This window comes from Diachasmimorpha longicaudata, chromosome 6 (assembly GCF_034640455.1).
Source record: "Diachasmimorpha longicaudata isolate KC_UGA_2023 chromosome 6, iyDiaLong2, whole genome shotgun sequence".
NCBI lineage: Eukaryota > Metazoa > Arthropoda > Insecta > Hymenoptera > Braconidae > Diachasmimorpha > Diachasmimorpha longicaudata.
In genome coordinates, this window is record NC_087230.1 from 7,319,848 (window position 1) to 7,339,119 (window position 19,272).

Sequence of the window (19,272 nt, forward strand, 5' to 3'; positions counted from 1 at the left end):
AACCGCTGAGTTTAGCGGGAAAATTCGGGAAAATGTTAACGTCCATCGGTAAAGCCGCTGTCGGAACTGCTTTACCGGCTGTCATGTTTGATACTGATCAGACCGATATCTGTGTTGCCAGCGGGTGTAACGCGTTGATTAAAGTCTCACTGGGAATCCCCGTCAGAATCGATTCGTTTGCTAAAACAATTATAGCGGCAAGAAGCAGCTGAGAAAGCCATAAGCATGGAATTCAGCTGTTTCTATGGGATTCTCAGGGTCTGCGGTTTGTTCATTGTTGAATGCCAACAGTCAATCCCCCCCCACTCATACCAGAAATCAAAGCTAATAACTTGAGGCTCACCTTGCCCGAATAGAATTTCCGAACTAATTGCGAGAACTTTGATAACCTCCTGATTGCATTAAAATGATTTGATTAACAAATTTACTGACTAGAAAATCAGGCGTACCAGTGACCGAACGATTATTAATGACGAAAATTTACGGATAAATTCAAGGGCCTAAAGGACAAATGGGTAGTTTAATATTTTTCTTTTTTAATGCAAAGACCTGGTGCATTGCTTATCGCTATCTAAAATGGGCACTTGATCGGCGGCAACGTATGCCCAATCATGGATCTCTGATGTAGAATTCATTAAAGCGAGACCCCTCGGTCACAGCGTGCCTGTCTTATCACGACCATCGCTTTTGATTGCACCGGTCTGGTCACAGGGAATAATTTTTTTTTTAGCTTCTCGAGTGGATGACTAACGGCCCCTCTTTACTCAACAATTTTTTTTTTCCTCGCGTTCCCCACAAAGATCATTTAACATTTCCAGACAACACTTGAAACGTGTTTATTCCGCAATTTCGAGTGGATAATGTGCTATTCTACGAAATCTATAGTTCATATTCATTGACACTCTTTTGTCATCATCGACGTGAAGTCACATAAGTCAATTTCATTGCTGAATTTGGAAACAACGATACTTTGTTTATCTACTTGTTACGATACTCTGTAGAAACCTATATTACGAATGTTACTTTTGGCATGCCGTTATAAATCATGAGTTATTTGCTCAATGCTCATCAAAGGGAGGAAGGAAAGGGTGAAACGCATGGATAGTTTGTGATGGAGTACATGGAACAGTTGCCAACTACTAGAGTAATACATCCTATCCTACCTTTCACCTCGAAAAATATTCTCTCACTATTGATATATTTTTGTCGATTAGAGTCTATCGATATTTTTTAGTCTTATCATATCTTCCATGAGGATGATGTCGAATGGATATTGTCATGTGAAGGGAGACTAAGAAGACCCAACTTGTTCAACTTCTATGAAAAAAACACCTTCTCTCATACACGACCCAAAATATTTACCCTACTGTGCTATGATTATTTACGAAATAGGTGGAAAATTCATATAAATCAAATAAACTTGTACTTCAGTGATGTAAATTAATCTCTGAGACTTTAGGAATTATGATAAAACAGAAAATGTCAATGTGCTACCACACAACAATTCATCTAAGAGGATTTTCGAAGGCCCGATAAACAAAACAGATGCTTCATTCTTTATTCAGTCTGTTAAAAGTATTAATTACTTTGGATACTCTGGTTACAAGTGATATACGAAAAAAAAGCCTGTTCCTTCTTGTATCTATGGATATACTCTTTTTTTTTCAATAATTTTCTCCCATTTTTGGCTGATTTTTCAAGCCCTTATCTTTACCTGGACGATAACACGCGTATCAACGTTGGGAGGTTTGCTGCTCCACCACATTAGCACTCGTAGCTGCTCGTCCTGCATCCTTAAAAAGAGACAACGTTTTTTTGTTTTTGCTTTTTTCTCATTGTTCATTTTTCATTGTAATTTTGTCATTCAGAGGACTGATACTGACATGGATGAAACAATTCCAATGCTTGTGGGCCCATTTTTTTTTTCAAATCTAAAATTTCAGATTACAATCTACATCTAATTGTCATTGAATACCACTGACAAACATATAATCATTAATCTCCACCAGAAGTCCCTTGTTATCCTGTAAAATCAAGGTTCAACGGTTAATTTGTTTAAATTTTTCCAGTTAGATCACGAGCTCTACCGGTATATTTCATCAATAATTACATCGAATTGTTATTAACAATTTTTAGTAATCGATTAGTCGCTCAATCTACGGTGCTTTTCTTTAGTAAAAATAAATTCGGATGCTGGTACATAAGACAATGGAACCTCTAGCGAGTACTACATTTGCTAACGAGGTGTAGAATATGTTTATAAATAAATAGTCGTCAATATACGAGTCATTTATAACGCGTTTCAATCTACGAAATAATGCTGACCACGTACTTTTATACATATACTGCGTGCTTTATCAAAGATGGAAAGAGGGAGGGAAAATGAAGAGAGATGGGCTGGAAAGGGGATGGGGGGATGCTGATGAGTGAGACACTGGGAAAAAGGTGATGATACTTGTGGGTGTGGTGAGCGGGAAATTGTCGAGGGTTCACAAGGAGGAAACGAAAAGAATTATAGGGTAATGACATCCCAGGGACTCTTGGATCCAGTTGACTCTCACTTTACTCTCGTGATTTTTTTTTTCCAGAGGGAGAGAGAGAGAGGAAAAAAAACATGAATATTTTCGAACGTCGATGCAACCTCGGCTACATTCAATAATTGAAATGAAATTCATCAAACGGAAATCAATTCGATAAAATTGTAAACAAATTTCATCTAAACACTGACTGTTACCACTAAACATCGATATCAATAGTTCAATTAATTAAACATTTGTGAGAAACTATTCAAGTAACTATTGTGCGATTTCAGTTGCTAACTAGTTAAACATTGAGAGGCACTAAAGTGAGTCGTCACGACTCTCAATATTATTCCTCTTTAAGCCATTCAACGACGCACGGGAAGCGAGAGGGAATAGACTGAGAAGAATAAATTTCTTCTGTCAAGTATATTTGCTTGCCAACAGTAAATCTGTATAATTATTTCCGTAAGACATGCTAATGCCGGGTAAATTTTAGTGCAGTTAGTAAATATTGTTGGGATAAATTTTTTTCGCGAAGAATATATCATTCGCGACATTGTTTTGTAAGTATAACACGAAAAAAAATATTTTTTTAACGAATATCTTGAGGTCGCCTATTCCCAGAGAATTATGTTGAACTAGAAAATGATTATTCAACAAATGCCCTTGGATAGCGTCGATTAACATTTAGAATTCTCAATTACTCAATCTAAGAAAATCTGAAATCGGGGAATTTCAAAATGATATTCTCATCTGTAAAGAATATCGATTCTCGCTTGAAATAAATTTTTCTCTCACTCTTCGTGGAATTGTAACAACTTTACCGTGTCAATAAAATTATCATCACGAGATTATACTCGACTCCAACAAATAGCGTATAACAGCTCAGTTGAGATGGAAATTGGGGAAATAGCCGGAGGTCAGATCAGAAAGTGGGAATTCAAGGATATACACGATTACATGTATTTGTCGGTGCAAAATTCCCCGCGTACATTCACAAATCGAAGAGCGTCAAGGGAGTAGGAGGGTGAACGTCATAAATGCTATGCCGAACAAAGCTCTCGGCACACGTCACGGGGGTGTTCTCCTGCGCCCGGCACGTAGTTGCGAATTGCGATCCAGGGACTTCGAGGCATTTGATCAGACATGTCATAGAAATTAAACGTGCCCCGTGGTATCCATTAAAAAAAAAAAACCTACCCAAACTGGATGAATTTCATGTTTACCCTTCGACCAAGTGCATTAAAGAGAAACTTTATGGACACAGTAAGTCGATTTACCTGGGTAATTGAACTATCTGGACTTGTTTAATAAGCTCATCAACAAATGCAATAATTTGAGTTTGAGTTTACGGCCCTGGTAGAATCCGAGGAGTCAGGATTTCCAACTTGTGGAGCCATCTGTGGTGGTTAACGGGAACTTTGTCTTCAAAATCATCCCCCTCTCGGATCAATACTCGCCACCACCCCGATGTTGGAGGCTGCGGAGAGAAGGCGAGAACATGCCCTCAAGGCAAGAGCTACTCTCCCTCTCTCTCTCCCTCACTCACTGATTTCCTTTCTAGTCTCTTTTTCATCTCTTTCTCAGCACTTCTGTCTATCCCTTTTCACCTCCTCAGCTCGTCCGTCTTGTCCCGCTGCAAGGACCACTGGCATTCCCCTTCAAACTTAACGCCAACTTCTTTCCGACTGTTGAGAAAGATCGATATTGTGCGATTTAGCCCCCGAGGCTGGGCTCTCTCTAGTTTAGCCTTCTGACTCATTAACGAACTTTGACAGTCAACTCTACCACGTTCATGGATATCTCATGAATTATTTTCCCACCCATCGAATGCCCGGAAAGCACTCTCTTCAATTGTCCGGAGTTCACAGAACTTGATAATTAGCGTAGATTTCCTTAATCATTAGAAATTTCCCGCCCAATTTGTGCGGAAGCCACGACGCCTGGTATGCTGGGCCAACAAGGAAGACAATGGTAATGGTCGATATGTACAAAATGGCTGGTATCCAGACGTGAGATTTTATACTCATCCGGAAACCTTTGAAAGGAACGAACGATGGATACTCTGCGGGGGGGGGGGGGGAGAGGTGGGGGGAGGGGCATATGAAACATTGGAAAAACTGCGCGGATGAAGCCCCACACATACGGGTCACGCTTCAGCTCTGTCACGGTCGAGCTTCACCTCTTCTGTACTGCTATCTATACCGGGGCTTTCGCCCAGCTTGCGGGCTTTCCTTGTGCCGTTGCCGCGCCATGCAGCTTCTAATAACATAATTAGATTTCGAGGCTCTTCGCACATCAATTATGCAGTACACACATCACTCGGTATTGCCACAGTTGCGCTCCTGGTATCCATCCTTGATTAAGTGTATCCATGGATTTACCAGATATTCAGCTATTTTGTCTACGTTTTCTTCAGTTAATTCGATGAGTAAAAATTGTCCGCATGAAATTGTAAGAGACGTGGATAGCCTTGACTACGAGGTGGTACGAAGGTAAAACACGAAGTAAAGCGAACAATAGAATAAAAAGGGAATTGTATAAAGGTGAACGGAGCAAACTGGACACTTAATTTTTTTTAATACCCATAGTTCGTTGAATTCTCATGAAATGGGATAATTTTTTTTTAATTTCATGGACAGTGGACTGGTAATTTTAAAGAGACTAACATTAGCGTCGATTGAAAGAGGAGAAATCGGTCCAAGTGATCAATAGAGTTTAGTCAATTCCCGTTGTCATCGACAAAAAGCTAAACCGATTTAACCTCGTCGCTGTGCAATAAAAATCATTTGCTATTATTTTTTTCATCATTCGGCAGTCGTGCGAGGAAAAGGAAAATTGGAAAACGACGTGATAGTTGCACTTGTGTTGGCAACGAGTCGTTTGATCCAGCCATCACCGAGCTGCTCCTGTCACGATATCCCCTTTTTTCATCATCCGATATTAGTCAGAACAGAACCCTCAACAATTCCCCAGTAGAATTCTCTTACTTCCCTTATCGTTCTCTCCAGGAATTGTGTTTTAAAAGTCCATTATCCGTATTGGTAGGATTAACACGACTATTTTGCGAAACTCTGTATCCAGAACAATAAAATTTCGTAGAAAATTCTGACAAAGGCCAACAATCGACTCGAGACCGACGACAGGTAGTAAAGGGTGCACGCCACTTGAAAAAGAGAAAACTAGAATAGCTAGAGGTTGAAAAGCAAGGGTGGGTATATTGCTGATGGAAAAAGGTGGAGTGGGAGGGGGAGAGGAGGAGGAGGATCGGAGTAAGCGGCTTATACAGAAGTACACGTTGCTTACCGTGTACCCCATGACACAGAAAAAAAAACATTGACGTGAAAAAAAAAATGAATCAAATATTCGACAAATTTTTACGAGAATCCGACAAAAACTATTGCACAACCACTCCAGGTCTCCCGATAACCATCTCTCTCCCTCCCTGTACAGTTCCGAGAAAAGTGCTTTTTCAAACATGTACATGACAATCATTAAATATTTAATTCCAACAGACTTTATAAGGAGGATTTCAAATCATATCCAATGAAAAATATGGGGCTTTAAAGCACACTGGAAAGCTTTCAGCCGTGGACATAACGCCGTATGTGAAGCTAGGGTACATGAAATAAGACGGAAAGAAGAATGAAAAAAAAAAAGAGAAATAGAAAAGGAGAAAGAGTTGAAGGGGTGGGAGGGTTAAAAACGGATCGATGAAATCCGGCACTTTCGCATAACCGCCATACGTCACCCGCCCGCTCTGTTGGCCCTTTTACTATTTTTCTCACGTTTCTCGTTGGTACGAGCCGCGGAATAATCTTTATAAATAATTCATATCAAAAAGCAACTCACTGCTAGTCTACCGAGTTTTCATCATAAATTGTTCAATGAGTTATACGTACGCATGGGAATCAGAGGGTGTCGAAACGAGAAAAACAATTTTGATGGAATTTTACGAGTTCAGGGGACATTTTATTCGGCGCTAATTTGACAAGTAAAATATTTTTTATTACAGCTTATCAAGGACAATCTTGAACCGACTATTGCACTGGACAATCGTTATCGACTTATGCGAAATGAGCCGATGTACGATGCCAATGGACAGGAGACCAACGAGATTGGAACTGATGAACCTGAACTCACTAAGGAAGAGGTTCAAAAAAAATATAGCCAGCGGAGAAATCTATAGATTCAGGAGAATAAAAACCTTCAAATAAAATAATTATTTTACGAGTAGAGAAAGCTGAAGTCTAACGGGATATATAAAATAGAGGCTTATGGGTTATTCGTGCTTGACAGAAAAATCTCAACTGATTTTGACAAATGGTGAATCGTTGACTTTGAACTAAAATTATTGGTACAGATTCCGTTCCTTACGATAAAAAATATATCAGATGTAAAGGCAATTTACCGCAGGAAATAGGACTTTATGCCGTGATGAAGGATAATGTCATTTTGCAAAAATCTCATTTTCCCTAATTTAAATTGGGCCACTCCAACCCCTATATTCTACAACCGCTCTAAAATACCGATTTTCAAAATAAGACATTTTTCTCGGGGCTCTGTCGTACCTCAACTCTCTCCGTCATTATCAATATGACAATTAACATTGAATGAAGTATCTTCTCCACGAATTCATGAGTTTTTCACATGCTCCGTGAAGTGTCTAAAGATTCGGCATTGATCTCGCAAACAGAGAGCCCCTTGTTTTCCCTCTCCGACTGGGATTCATCTCTGCACGTCTGTAACTCGTGAGCCTTTGAAGCTCATCAGTGCAGAAGATAAGCCAGCGCAGTCAAACTGACTCGAGTATACATGTAACACGACGTTGATTCCAACAAAACTTGCATGATCTTTCAATTTTAATTAGTCCCAGATTTCCAGGCAAATGGAATTTGTCCACCTATTTACAAATACTAAAACTAGAAATTTTCTATACCGCACTTTAGTCTCAAGATGTATGAGTTCAACAGTTGGTTACATGTGACCTATTTCCCAAGTGTGTAGTGGAATGAACATTAACATACACAGGCAAAATACATCACTATGTTGTTTTGAAAAGCCCAAGATCTGTCGGTGCTGTCGTGAAAAGAGCCCAAGACCCTGCTAGCGACACCTGTTAAGGATGTCTTCTGTAATCGAATACTCTTATCTCCGGCACAAAATTCAAGACACGAAGCACCGACGACAGCTCATCCTCCATCTGCAATGATTCTCAATTTCATTGGAGTGTGCCTGTCCCTGAATAAAATAATCCAACTCAATACGTGAATACAATTTATCCGAAAATACTGACGATTCCAATTAAATTTAATGATTATCCATTGTTGCATTATCCATTGAGTTTCGATTTGAAGTATTCCAGAGGGTTAGTACGGCCCTTACCCGTTTTTCATTCATTTAATGAGGATTTCAGCTGATAATTGGTATTCCATATCTGATTTATCAAAGGATTACGAACTGTTTATTTGGTTAGCAGTCTCGAAATTTCAACTGCAGATGATTTTCCAATAGGTTTTAACGACCATTACAGCTATTTAAAGGCCCCAGTATTATGAGATAATTATAAAATTAAGTAATTGTGGAGTAACCGTCCTTCCAATTTCCATATTGTTGAATTTCCACTCGAGCTTTAATTAGCAATATCTGAAGAATTCTCATCCGTTATCGTTTGTAATTGATTCAATGAGACTGTCCACTAACGATTAGTTTTAAATATTCAATTAGTCAAAGTCTGTTATTCAACTTCTTTGCTTTGCTATCGTGAAATCTCAACTTAAGACGACTTCTCAATAAGTGAAGATCATCACTGAAGTTATTCAAACCCCCAGGCTCATGTGCTGATTGTAAAATTAAAGGAATGTGAAATTAAATGTTAAAAATGAGGGGACCAGATGTCAAGCGACATTCTCATTTCCAGATTGGTTCCTATCTAATTGAGCTGCAAGTAAAAATATCCAGCTCATTCCCCTCCTTTTTTCTTTTAAATTTATTCATTCATCAAGAGCTTCTGTGCAGACGATTTGGTTTCCTATCTAAAAATTCAAACTGTCAACTAATTCTCCATGAATGGACGATTATTGAAGCTATTTAAACTCTTCCGAATTACGACGACGATAAAATTGAACGATTGTAAAAGACCAAAAACGACTGTCGCAGGTGTCAAATATTTTCATTTCCCCATAACTACGATTCGAACTCATATTTAATGATAAATATCCAGGTGAATCACTGTCCTTCACCATTTTCAACTCATTCACCCAGAATATCCCCAGGTAACTAGTTCTACGTATCTAATTAAGGAAGGACTTATGTGCAGTTTATTTAGTCTGCCATCTCAAACCTCCAATTGCAGAAATGACTTCTGAATGACTCTGAATGACCATTGAAGCTATTTAAATCCCCCAGAGTCACGAGATACTCGTAAAATCGACAGATTGTGGAGTAAGGAGCCAAAAGGGAGTGTACCAGGTGTCAAACGTGGTTCTGGAAGCGAATCCAGAGAAGCAGCTGCCACTTGAATACCATGCACAGGCTGTATGTGTAGTCTGCTTCACCATGGAAGAGGGGAAATGAAGGGGGGGGGGGACCAGGAGGGAAAAGAGGGGAGGTGAGTTTGAGGGTGTAGGAAGGTGGAGAACCAGAAGGGACGACAGTACAAACTACCACCCAACCGGCTGAGAGTAACAAAGACTTGCATTGAACCTTGAACAATGACTAGGAGAGAGATACTAAACCAGTGGTTCTCGATATCGAGCATTTTTACCATTGACAACCACCGACAGTCACTGCAGTACTACGTAAATACACCATCGACATTACTAACACATAAATGGCACAACTGTGATTGTGCATTTGTTATGTTAACTCGGGAATGTACATTGTGATGGTAAATATTTCCCTGTAACTTAAATGAAGAAACTCGGAAAAATATCATTTATTAACTTAATTCTAAAAAGTCTTTCGAGTTTAGAAAGTCGAGGTTAAGAATTAATCCTCGTTTCTTATTCCGAATACACCTCATTTTTCGCCTTTCTACGGCAAATATTATACCACGTATTTACCCATTTCTCGGCTTTTCACTGGATATTTTCATTTTTATTCAACTCGTTGCGCAGAAGGAGATAGTTATTTCTTCAGGGTATCAGATTCTCCGTTGAAAAATATTTGCTATTTTCATGAGTCCGAGATAAGTGTGTGCACTACGTCTTCTTTATTGAATAGTAATTGATGGACATCATTTTTAATATCTACCCACTCATTTGTTCATTAAAAATAAGTTAATTATCGATTTTATCATTTTGAGTTTGTAGAAAAAATACGATTTATGACCTTTCAATATTTTTACGATGACAAATTCTCGTGTGAGCTTTATGGCACCTCTGAATTTACGACTTCTCAAGACGAACTATCAATCAAATCTTTTGTCAACCCTCTATTAAAAATAGTTAACGTTTTCATCGGTAGCAATATATTTTATCAGGCCTATGGTGACCTTTGAAGGCCAGGCATATGTTACACAGGAATATTCCCAGTAAATCTCCGCTGACGCATAAAAATACTCCTGAACATTTTTTAATAATCCACGTCAAGAATATTTATACTATTAACACATGTGATATTTAAAATGCCTAAGGATTAAGTCCATTTATGACCTCAAATAAATTCGGAATATTCACAAGTCCAGCACATGCTGGATAAAATTATTTACCGACCAAATATCTTTAGCCTATTTTATCACACAAATGTACAACTCTTGCTGCTGTTATTTCCCAATGTACATTAACAATATTCTCCCGGTTGTACTGTCTGTCAGAAGAATGTTCAATGTAAATGGGGGAGTGGTGTTGCCTATTTCGGAATAATTATTCGGTGGAAGGAATCTCAGAGCTGTCTGAACTGGATTAATCCAAAGACAGGGAACAGCCTGAGCTGACAAACAAGTCTACTATAAACACGATTTAGTTTGTATTTCTTTGTTGTTGTCTCTTGATATATGGGAAATCAACGTTGCGAGAATAAGTAGAATACTGGAATGGTGAATGTGCACGTGGGGTTTATAGATAGGAGGCATGTCAGTTGGAACGATCGTAATACGCATCGGACGCCCAGTTACCGTTATGTAATGCGAAAGTAGTACTTAACCTGCACAAGTACGTCTCTATAACGTCTCTCACGTTGCATATAACCCAAGCGAGATGTGAAAAGAAACTCAGTTACCCATAACTAGGTGCAATAATTCCCACAATCGTGTATAGATCGAGAAAATAAATACGACTAGTCAACAGGTTTACGTTAGATTTTTTTTTTTTTCTGTCTCGGTGCGAGTTGTGTTGAATTGCAATATTTCCGCATCGCATTAATTTCAAACTATGATGGTAATATTATCGGTACTGACCTCCCCTGTTTTTATTTCTGATTGAATTATTGATGGCGAAGAAGCGATAACGAATTCTGGAAAGTTTTCATTCGTCTTTGGAATCGTGAAGGGTCCTGATGCATTAATACTATCTCTATTACTCATTACTGGGATAAAAGTCATTCCAGAAGTGCATCTTTACTCACATCAAGAGACTCGTCGTTTGAAAATTTTCGAGAGGACGATTTCTTACATTAAGAAAGAAAAACTTTGTCCAGGAAATTTTGTACTTCCACTGAAAACGAGGACAACTTTTTCACGATAAGAAGAGAACTTCCGGTACCAAATGAAGTTGGACTAATTTATTCAACAGTTCTTGAGACTGAAATTTTAATTATTTCAATCCAAAAACCACTTTGACTAATTTTCAGAAGTCGTTTGTATGGTAATAACAAATTGGTTTCATTTTTTCAAGAAGCAGAAAATTTCTCGCTGTCAATTTCTTACTTCTTAATGTAAAATATTGTCTCAGGAGTTTCCGGAGAGAAATAAAGTTGACAACTGGGTTTTAATTTAAGACAATGATTTCGTGGGAAATTATTGCATGAATTTTTTCAACTTGTAAAAATAAATTGCAGGTGAATATTTACAGTGGGTCATAGTCGAGAGGTCCAATTTTCAGGGACATAAAATTTCTCGAAAGATTTGTAAACAGTTATAGAATGAAAAAAGGAGAAGGGAGAAAGGTAGCAAGTATACGCCCGGTACGTGATTCGAGTGAAAGCTTGGAGTGGTGATTACATCGCTATGTTCTCGTCTATTTCTGGAGCATGGTCTATAAGACCAAGGGTTAAGTGTCTTCAGCTATTCAACGAGACTTTACAGACTAAACCCCGTGGGGGGAAAAGATAGACCCGAAGAAATGTGATGAAACAAGAGAGAAATGAGGAATTCGACTTTGAAGATTACGACATGTGGTAAAAAAAAAATGAGAAAAATATTGAATTTGTACGGATGAAAGACCTATTTTTCTACGTGTGATGATGAACATCAATTGAAAGTCGTGCCAAAAACGCGTGAAACGACGTGTAAAACCCTCTCGGATGCTCATACCCTAGGAAGAGGGCCCAGCATTTGCAATCCCCGCAGCTGTCGTACATCCCACCTGGCAGCATATTTTTGCCTACTAACCACCAGTGAAGGGACGAAAAATTGATGCCTCCATCATCCCCATTTTCATCCACTCTCCGGACAGAAACAAATGTCCACGAATTTCAAATAAAGAAATAAATATTCGTATAAAAAAATCTTTTTTTTCCTTTCTTAAACGATCTGAAAACCGGATTGACCGAAAGGGAAAGGAGACACGTAGAGAGAAGTCAGGGACACGAATGTAGTGATGAAAGGGGAAGAGAAAAAAAAATGGGGAAACAAAATGAAAAGAAATAGAAAGAGTTGAAGGCAAACGAATGTTCGGCCTTGGCTCTCGGCTTTCCAGCACTCAACGTCATCTTGTCGGCCCCCGATCTGTCATATTCGTTTTTATTTTTTAGGCACCTTCGCCCGGAAGATGAAAGTCGATAGCTGATAGACAAGCTTCTCCTTAATTCATTAAAGATGAATGATATTTATAAAATACTTCAAACTATTAATTTTTCTAATAATTATTATTGGTTTACTTCCACAGATTCAGTCGATATTAATAGAACTAATAAATTGAATGGAATATATATGTTCGAACTAAAACGAAACGATCAATCGATCATAATTTTCCGACGCATGATCATGGCTAATGCACCCCGTGTATGTGACTTTTACCCCCCGATTTACGAGCATGTGGTGCTATCACACCCCCAGAAATACAAAAGCCATAGGGAAAAAAAATCCGAAATGAGCCGAGAGGAGAGAGGGGAGCGAGAACAAACGAGATGAATTTTTCTCCAGCTGACGTGGGTGGCCACCACAGGAGAAACGACCTGTGTATGCATGAGTGAAACGAATGTAACAAGAAGAGAGGGAGAAAGAAAAAAAAACGTCAAACCATCGGACTGGAGGGGAAACGTCGGAGAACTGTCACGCAGACCACGTGCATCGACCGAGCGTGACGATCTCTTGTTTTTACAGATGAGAAAGGGGCATAGAAGGAAGTTACCACGGATAAACAAATAGAGGAGAATTTTTTCCGCAAGACTTCACATTGTTCATTTGAGAAAAAAAAATCAACAGAGATTTATAAAAGCGTGAAAATTTTCGCTCCAATCCACCAATTCAACGTGAAATGCCATTTCTAAATCACACTGGGTCGCAAAAAAAAAAATTTTTTTCGAACTATAGACGGTTAAAAAAAAAGGCCATTGTCGGTGACAGAAATAGCTCTGTATCAGGCAAAGGTATTAGACTTTTGTGAACTCTTGGTGCACAAATTCAGGCAATTTTCCATACATATACCCAGATATATGTCAGTGAATATTCGTGATAATCGATAATGGCTTGGGACTGTATCACAGTATTCATAAAATTGGTACCACAGCAAATACACGGCATTCACCTTGGGCCCCGTACATTTAATGTTTCATCGTCATGCCTTTGGGGGGAAGTGGAGAGGGGGGGGGCGAATAAATGTTAAAACAAATCCCCAGGCACAAGTAAATTTGCTTGCTGGCATTGTAAGTGTGGCAAAGTGCCGCTGACTCGACGTTTACCACTGAAGAATGAAAAGAGTACAAAGAAAACAGGAAGATGTTGCGTTATTTGCGATGAAGATAGCAATGTATACATCTACACAGCCCTATGGGAACAGTAAAACATTCATTTGTCGGGAAACAAGAAAAAAAAATCTAGTCTAATCCAATCAGCAGTTGAGGAGAATACACCAAGAATTTCTCACTATTGTCGATCCGCCGCGATATAATTGATATATTTTTCTCCTTCGCAACGCAAACGACTCAAAGACAGAGTGAACAAAAACGCTCCCGAGCTCCTGATGTTTTTTTGTGATTGAAGGAACAGGAGGGCCCCAGGGTGAGGGGGATGAGAGAGGATAAAGGGGTATTCTACTGTCCAAAGAATGGAGCAGAAAACGTTCAGTATTTCGCGTTGCCATGGCCACGAGTGAGGAGTTTCAGGGGCACAAAACTAGACGCCACACAGTCTTTCCCAACAACTCTCGATACCTCAGATACATAAATTCAATAATATTAATAATATTATCGACCAAAGCGTGCATATACGATGTGAAGTCAGCTAACAATGGAATGACGAAAACAAAAAAATAACTAAAGAACAGAGAAGAAAATACAAGAGAAAAAAAAACATGATATTAAAGCGTGCTCGCATATTAACAAGTAACTTGAGCAAGTTCGATACACACGCATTAAAAAAAATGGTGTGTTGAGTCATAAATAAATAATTGAAGCTTACCCGACAGCCGGAAAAGTCGTATAGGGAAACATTGTGTTTTTTTCTCTCTCTTCAATTGATGAAAATAAATGCACAATTGTCGAAACACTGAATTCCAATTGTCGTTGATAATCACCAATGTGAAATATTCACGTTATACTGACGAGTTCAAGGTTACTCCGGTGTTGTTTTTTTCCCTCTCTTTTTTTTTTTTAATAAATATAACAACGACGGTAACTATGGGAAAAAAAAACAGATAGACGGATTGCCTCAACCGCCAACAGGATAACACTGATTCTCACTCACTCTCTTTCTCTCTCTTGCTCTATCACACAGGTCTCCCAGAGGAGCAAGAGCCAAAAGGCCCGCACAACAGGAAAGAGAGACACTGCAACCGGCTTCGATACACTAAAAAGCGCGCATGCGATGTTTTTGTACGTGTGCGTTTTCCACTTTTCTCAGTCAAGTTTTTTCGCGCGACTCACACTTGTAACAAAGGATTATTATCAATGATAATAACACGGTACACATACCCTATCATGTGATTCAATTGTCTCATTAACAACAACGTATCGATGCACTCTGAATAAATTAAACAGCCATTGGTGTCGTTAGTTATCAACTGATGAGTTATCTCGTTGTTCAATGATGTGATTTATTGAATCGATGATTTGTGGATATACTTGGTAAATAAATGAAAATTTAACGAAAATAAAGAAAGGTAGACACGGCGTCGTTGCGCGTCTCTGAGAGCCACGGCGAACAGTCGGCGTGTTAGCCTGTGCGGCAGCTGTGTCTCAGCCCTCGGACCCACAAGAACAAGAGGGGAATGTAGTCAAACGATGGCCAATGGGGTAAGGGGAGAGGGGGTGACGAGAAGAGGAGAGAGAAACGATGGGAGGGGAGATTGAGAGTGCAATGTGCATGAGGGAGATAAAATGAGGGCGCCTGGGGTAGGGGAATATGCTAGACAGTGAGTCGGACGAGGACGGATAAGGGATAGGTGGGAGAAGTGAATCGACTGGGGCGACGCCGTTTCACCAGGCGGCTGCCGATTGTACCAATCCGTACCCTTCGGGGATATGCTCCCAGGAGTTTTTGTCCTTACAGCGGTTCTCAATTCCCGTCGTCTTAGATTTTTTTTTTTTGGCTTTTTTTATTTCGACGGAGGGGCGACAGGATCAGTTGATCAATGACACGTGCCGTCATTTCAATCCGACAAACTTCCTTCTGACGTTGGCCTTTCCGGGGGTAATCAATTTCTCGGGAGATTATGAGTAATGCTGTAGGTATCGGCAAAGATGAAAAAATGAGATCTGGTGTTTGAGGGAGGGGAGTAGAGGGGCTGTTTCAGAGCAGTAAACCAATGGTAATTCCCGGGTTTTTTAAACCCCGTGGAAATACGGATTTTCATGGAATTTTTTTTAAAGTCTTATGGTTCGCCAGGAGTGGCTTTTTCATGTTGTTTTTTTCAATTCTAGTTTTAATGACCACTCTGTGGTAGTACAATATTCAGGGGAATGATCCGCTTGTTGTAAAGGACACTCGATTATTCGATAAATTAATCCTCATTTTGACGAGATCAATATCCTCGCAATCGCACGATTAGGAGATACAAGGTATCACCATTGTTCGAGTTGGGGCAGATACCAATTACTATGGCAATTGGCATTCTTCAGAGTGATAAATATCGTAAGTAAATCACAAGAAACTCGAAGAATCGTTTAAACCCAGAATCCAATACTTTTTATGGTCATCAGGAGGAAAGTGAAACACAGCCGTTCACATTGTCACGATGAAATTACCGCCACTCCCAGCAATATAAATACATGTATCTGCACAAAGCACCTTCGGATTTCACAAGTCACTCGAGTCTCTATAGTATTTAATGTCCTGACTTCCTAGTCTCGTATTTCGACAAATCAATTGGGTCAACAGGGTTTATATTATATGGTTTCTATCCCCACTCTCCTTTGTTTCCTCAATTGTACAAGTTATGGTGGTGGTGGGACAGCGGGGTGGTAGAGGGGCAAAAGAGTGTGGGCGAGAGATGTCTGAGGTGCAATAGTTTCTCGTTCACTCGCGAAATGCAATCGCTTTCCAAGCGTCTAGCCCACGTCCCTTTGTGTCGGCACGTTCAACGTCCGGTTTGCGAATGAGTGGTAGCAGTTAGGAAAGACCTCGGAGGGGAGGAGACCAAAGGCTCTCAGCTGAAACGTAAGGCGAATCGATCTACAAGTAAAGCCGGTTTTCTCACATGCACCGATACAACTAGTTGTTTAAGTTGAAAATATTGGTGAAAAAAAAAATGGTAAATAATTTGAGAGAAATAGTTGTAACAGCCGATGGGGTGGAAACGAGGCGAAAGGAACTAAAAAAAAAATGATTTTACTGAAGCCTCGGGAGGAGGGGGGGGGGAGCGATCCCGATCAACACATACAAAGAGCCGGAAGGACACAGATGAGGAGGCCTTTCTAGGTAATCCGAACCTCAGCTCTTGAAAATAATCCGAGACTTCAGTCACCGCTCAAGGCTGTAATAGTACGCCCTTCCCCTGCCAGCTCGAAAAAAAAATATAATGCTTTGTGCAAAAAAAAAATGTTCACTGAATAATAAATCGATAATTAGCATTGAGGAAAATTGATTTATTTGTACGTGGCGTGCAGTCTTCCAGGAAGACAAACGATCGGTTGCAAGCGTGCTGGGGTACGGAGTGGGTTCACGTGAAGAGAATAAAAGAGGTGAAACTGATGGTAAGGGAGAGTGAGAGAGGTATACAAACGCTAGTTACCAACAGACAGTCCCTATCTGCTTCCTTTTCACCCTCTTCTCGCCCACTTTACTCCCCCGGCCGTGGCTGTCTTCCTGTCTCTACAAACACCCTCACCATCTATAAACTTCTCTTTCTCTTTCCCCTTTAACGTTCATTTCTACCCTCTTGCCCATAGTTCTCGAGAGGAGCGCAAACCACGAGATATACTCAGTGCATTAGATTAACATCGTATTTTGTGACGGTGGAGTCCTCGTCGTAACAACAAAAATACCTCGGGTACATACCACTGCACAGGATTTATTTATTTATTTATTTTTTTCGTCTCTTCTCCCATCCCGAGGGCAAGACTCAATTCACTCATCTCCCGCGTCACACTCAGATGAAATCGCTTTTGGCATCATATTTCACGAAATGGCGAGTCCAATTTTTTTTTCACCATTTGTTTTTCAATTTTTTTATCTACAACGTTGGACACCTACCAATTTTTAAATATATATTTTTGCACAATTCAAGGATTCTATATTCAGACGTACACACATGGGGGGTTGGAAGGAGGGGCCGAGGGGCCAGGGGGGTGGGGTTTAAATATCGCGGAAATTGAACCGATAAATTTTTGGCCAACATAAATCGCCGGCTCGGTGGTGTAAACTAACCCCCTCCCCTCCCCGCTCCCTCTCCACCGTTCTCTCTTTGCCTTGACTAGTACAGAGAAAACCTCGGTGGGTGGTGGGATGTGGGAGGTGAGGGGTGGGATAGACGATTGGTGAACGAGGCCGGCAATGCCAGTGGAATAAAGAGAATGAAGGAACAAAATAGCGTAAGAAGAAATCGAAGCCCTGTGAGAACATTTTTATTTGTAGTACGCGTTGAAAATTCAAAGTAACTCCCACTCAGAAAGTGCTTATCTTCTCAGTCAGAGGGTCTATTTCGTTCTTCGCGGGTAATGGTCTCTTCCACAGGTAGAAATGAAAAAAAAAACAAAAAATACAAAAAAAAAAACTTGCATTTCAATTTCCCGGGGAAGTTACAGCAATCGATAGTCTGAGATTTATATAAAGAAGGGAAAAAGGAAATCCAGTTAATTCTGTACATTGAGGGGGTAAAAAAATATATCGAGGGTGAACGACGGTGAGGGGCGGGGGGGAGGGCGGGTAGCGGGACAAGGGGAGAAGTAGAAAATACTGGCTCGTGGCAGACATTGTACCAGGCGGTGCACCCTGCGTGACGACGAAATGCGTGCCCAACTGAGATTTCGATCTCGTCAGACGACGTTTACGATTCACCGTTTACCACTTAACGTTCTGGCATAACTATACCTACACCCTCCCCCCCTACTCCCCTCTTCACCCCTGACCGCCCTCTTCGTCACTCGCGTCATTTAAATCGGGAAAATTCATCTGGACAAGCGGAGGCCTGATCAAGATTCTAGGGAGGGAAAAAGGTAATTTCATTAGCGTAACGGGAGAATTGATATATTTGTTTACGTTGTATTTCAACGTAAATTTTTGACGTCTATGGGCTCGTTGGATGAAAAAGTTGGTGCGACGGTATCTAAGAATTTTTTTTCTCTTCATTTTTTCTTGCTTGACAGAAAATTGTGACTGAATGTAATTAACCGGAAAATTATGGAAATAATTTTACTGATTTTTCGATACAAAAAGCTGGAGACTGTATTCCACCTGAATTTGAAAAAATTTTCATATTTTTCCCAATTTAAATCGAATTAAATGTCGTCCTGAAAATTACTACTAACCACTCGACGACACTTCATTTTTTTCCTCAGTGAACGTGAGAAATTTCTTCCATCATTCGTCGAAAAATATTTTTACTGTACGTTCCGCGAGCGTTTTCATTTCATTATCTCGTACTGAAACATCTTGCACAAATGTAATTATTTTAAGCACGCAAAGAGAGATAAAAAAGGGATACAGTTGATGAGGAAGCAGAAATTAAACGGCCAGGCTTATTCCGCTGAAAACTGTCTGGATTATTCACCTCTCGAGGATTTCGAAAAATTTCAATTCTTTCACTATTTTTTTTTTCCCTCGATATTCTCAAAGAAATTGGCGGATGTAATCGGCTCGATAGGTCGACCATAAGTTGTTCAAACGAGTCGCCTGGGTAGGACGTTATCGCTCTGGTTCTATCGGAAGCTTTATCCGTGACCTTTCTCTATATAACAGCTTCTTTTCCGCCATTCATCGGACAAGATATTTTCC

At 39.9% G+C, this 19,272-nt stretch overlaps 2 protein-coding genes across 8 annotated transcripts in view; one reads left to right on the top strand and one right to left on the bottom strand.

Annotated features, from left to right (window-relative positions):
- Window positions 1-10,517, top strand: part of LOC135163504 (uncharacterized) — a 31,510-nt gene extending 20,993 nt beyond the window's left edge. Inside the window, exons 4-5 of one of the 3 annotated variants that reach the window (XR_010299131.1) lie at window positions 6,538-8,797; window positions 8,878-10,517. Coding sequence is in view for 1 of the 3 variants with exons in the window: in XM_064122971.1 (XP_063979041.1) it covers window positions 6,538-6,711 (174 nt within the window). In the remaining 2 variants the exon portion in view is untranslated. Of the gene's footprint in view, window positions 1-6,537 lie in introns of all 3 variants that reach the window. The other 2 variants (XR_010299132.1, XM_064122971.1) reach the window with 2 other exon arrangements.
- LOC135163495 (RNA-binding protein Musashi homolog 2-like) overlaps window positions 1-19,272 on the bottom strand; it is an 80,334-nt gene that overhangs the window by 9,952 nt on the left and 51,110 nt on the right. Inside the window, exons 1-2 of one of the 5 annotated variants that reach the window (XM_064122954.1) lie at window positions 14,302-17,736; window positions 1,715-1,793 (exon numbers count right to left, since the gene is read on the bottom strand). The exons of 2 other annotated variants lie outside the window; for them this stretch is intronic. Coding sequence is in view for 1 of the 3 variants with exons in the window: in XM_064122953.1 (XP_063979023.1) it covers window positions 14,302-14,333 (32 nt within the window). In the remaining 2 variants the exon portion in view is untranslated. Of the gene's footprint in view, window positions 1-1,714; window positions 1,794-14,301; window positions 17,738-19,272 lie in introns of those variants that run through there. 2 more of the 5 variants (XM_064122955.1, XM_064122953.1) reach the window with 2 other exon arrangements.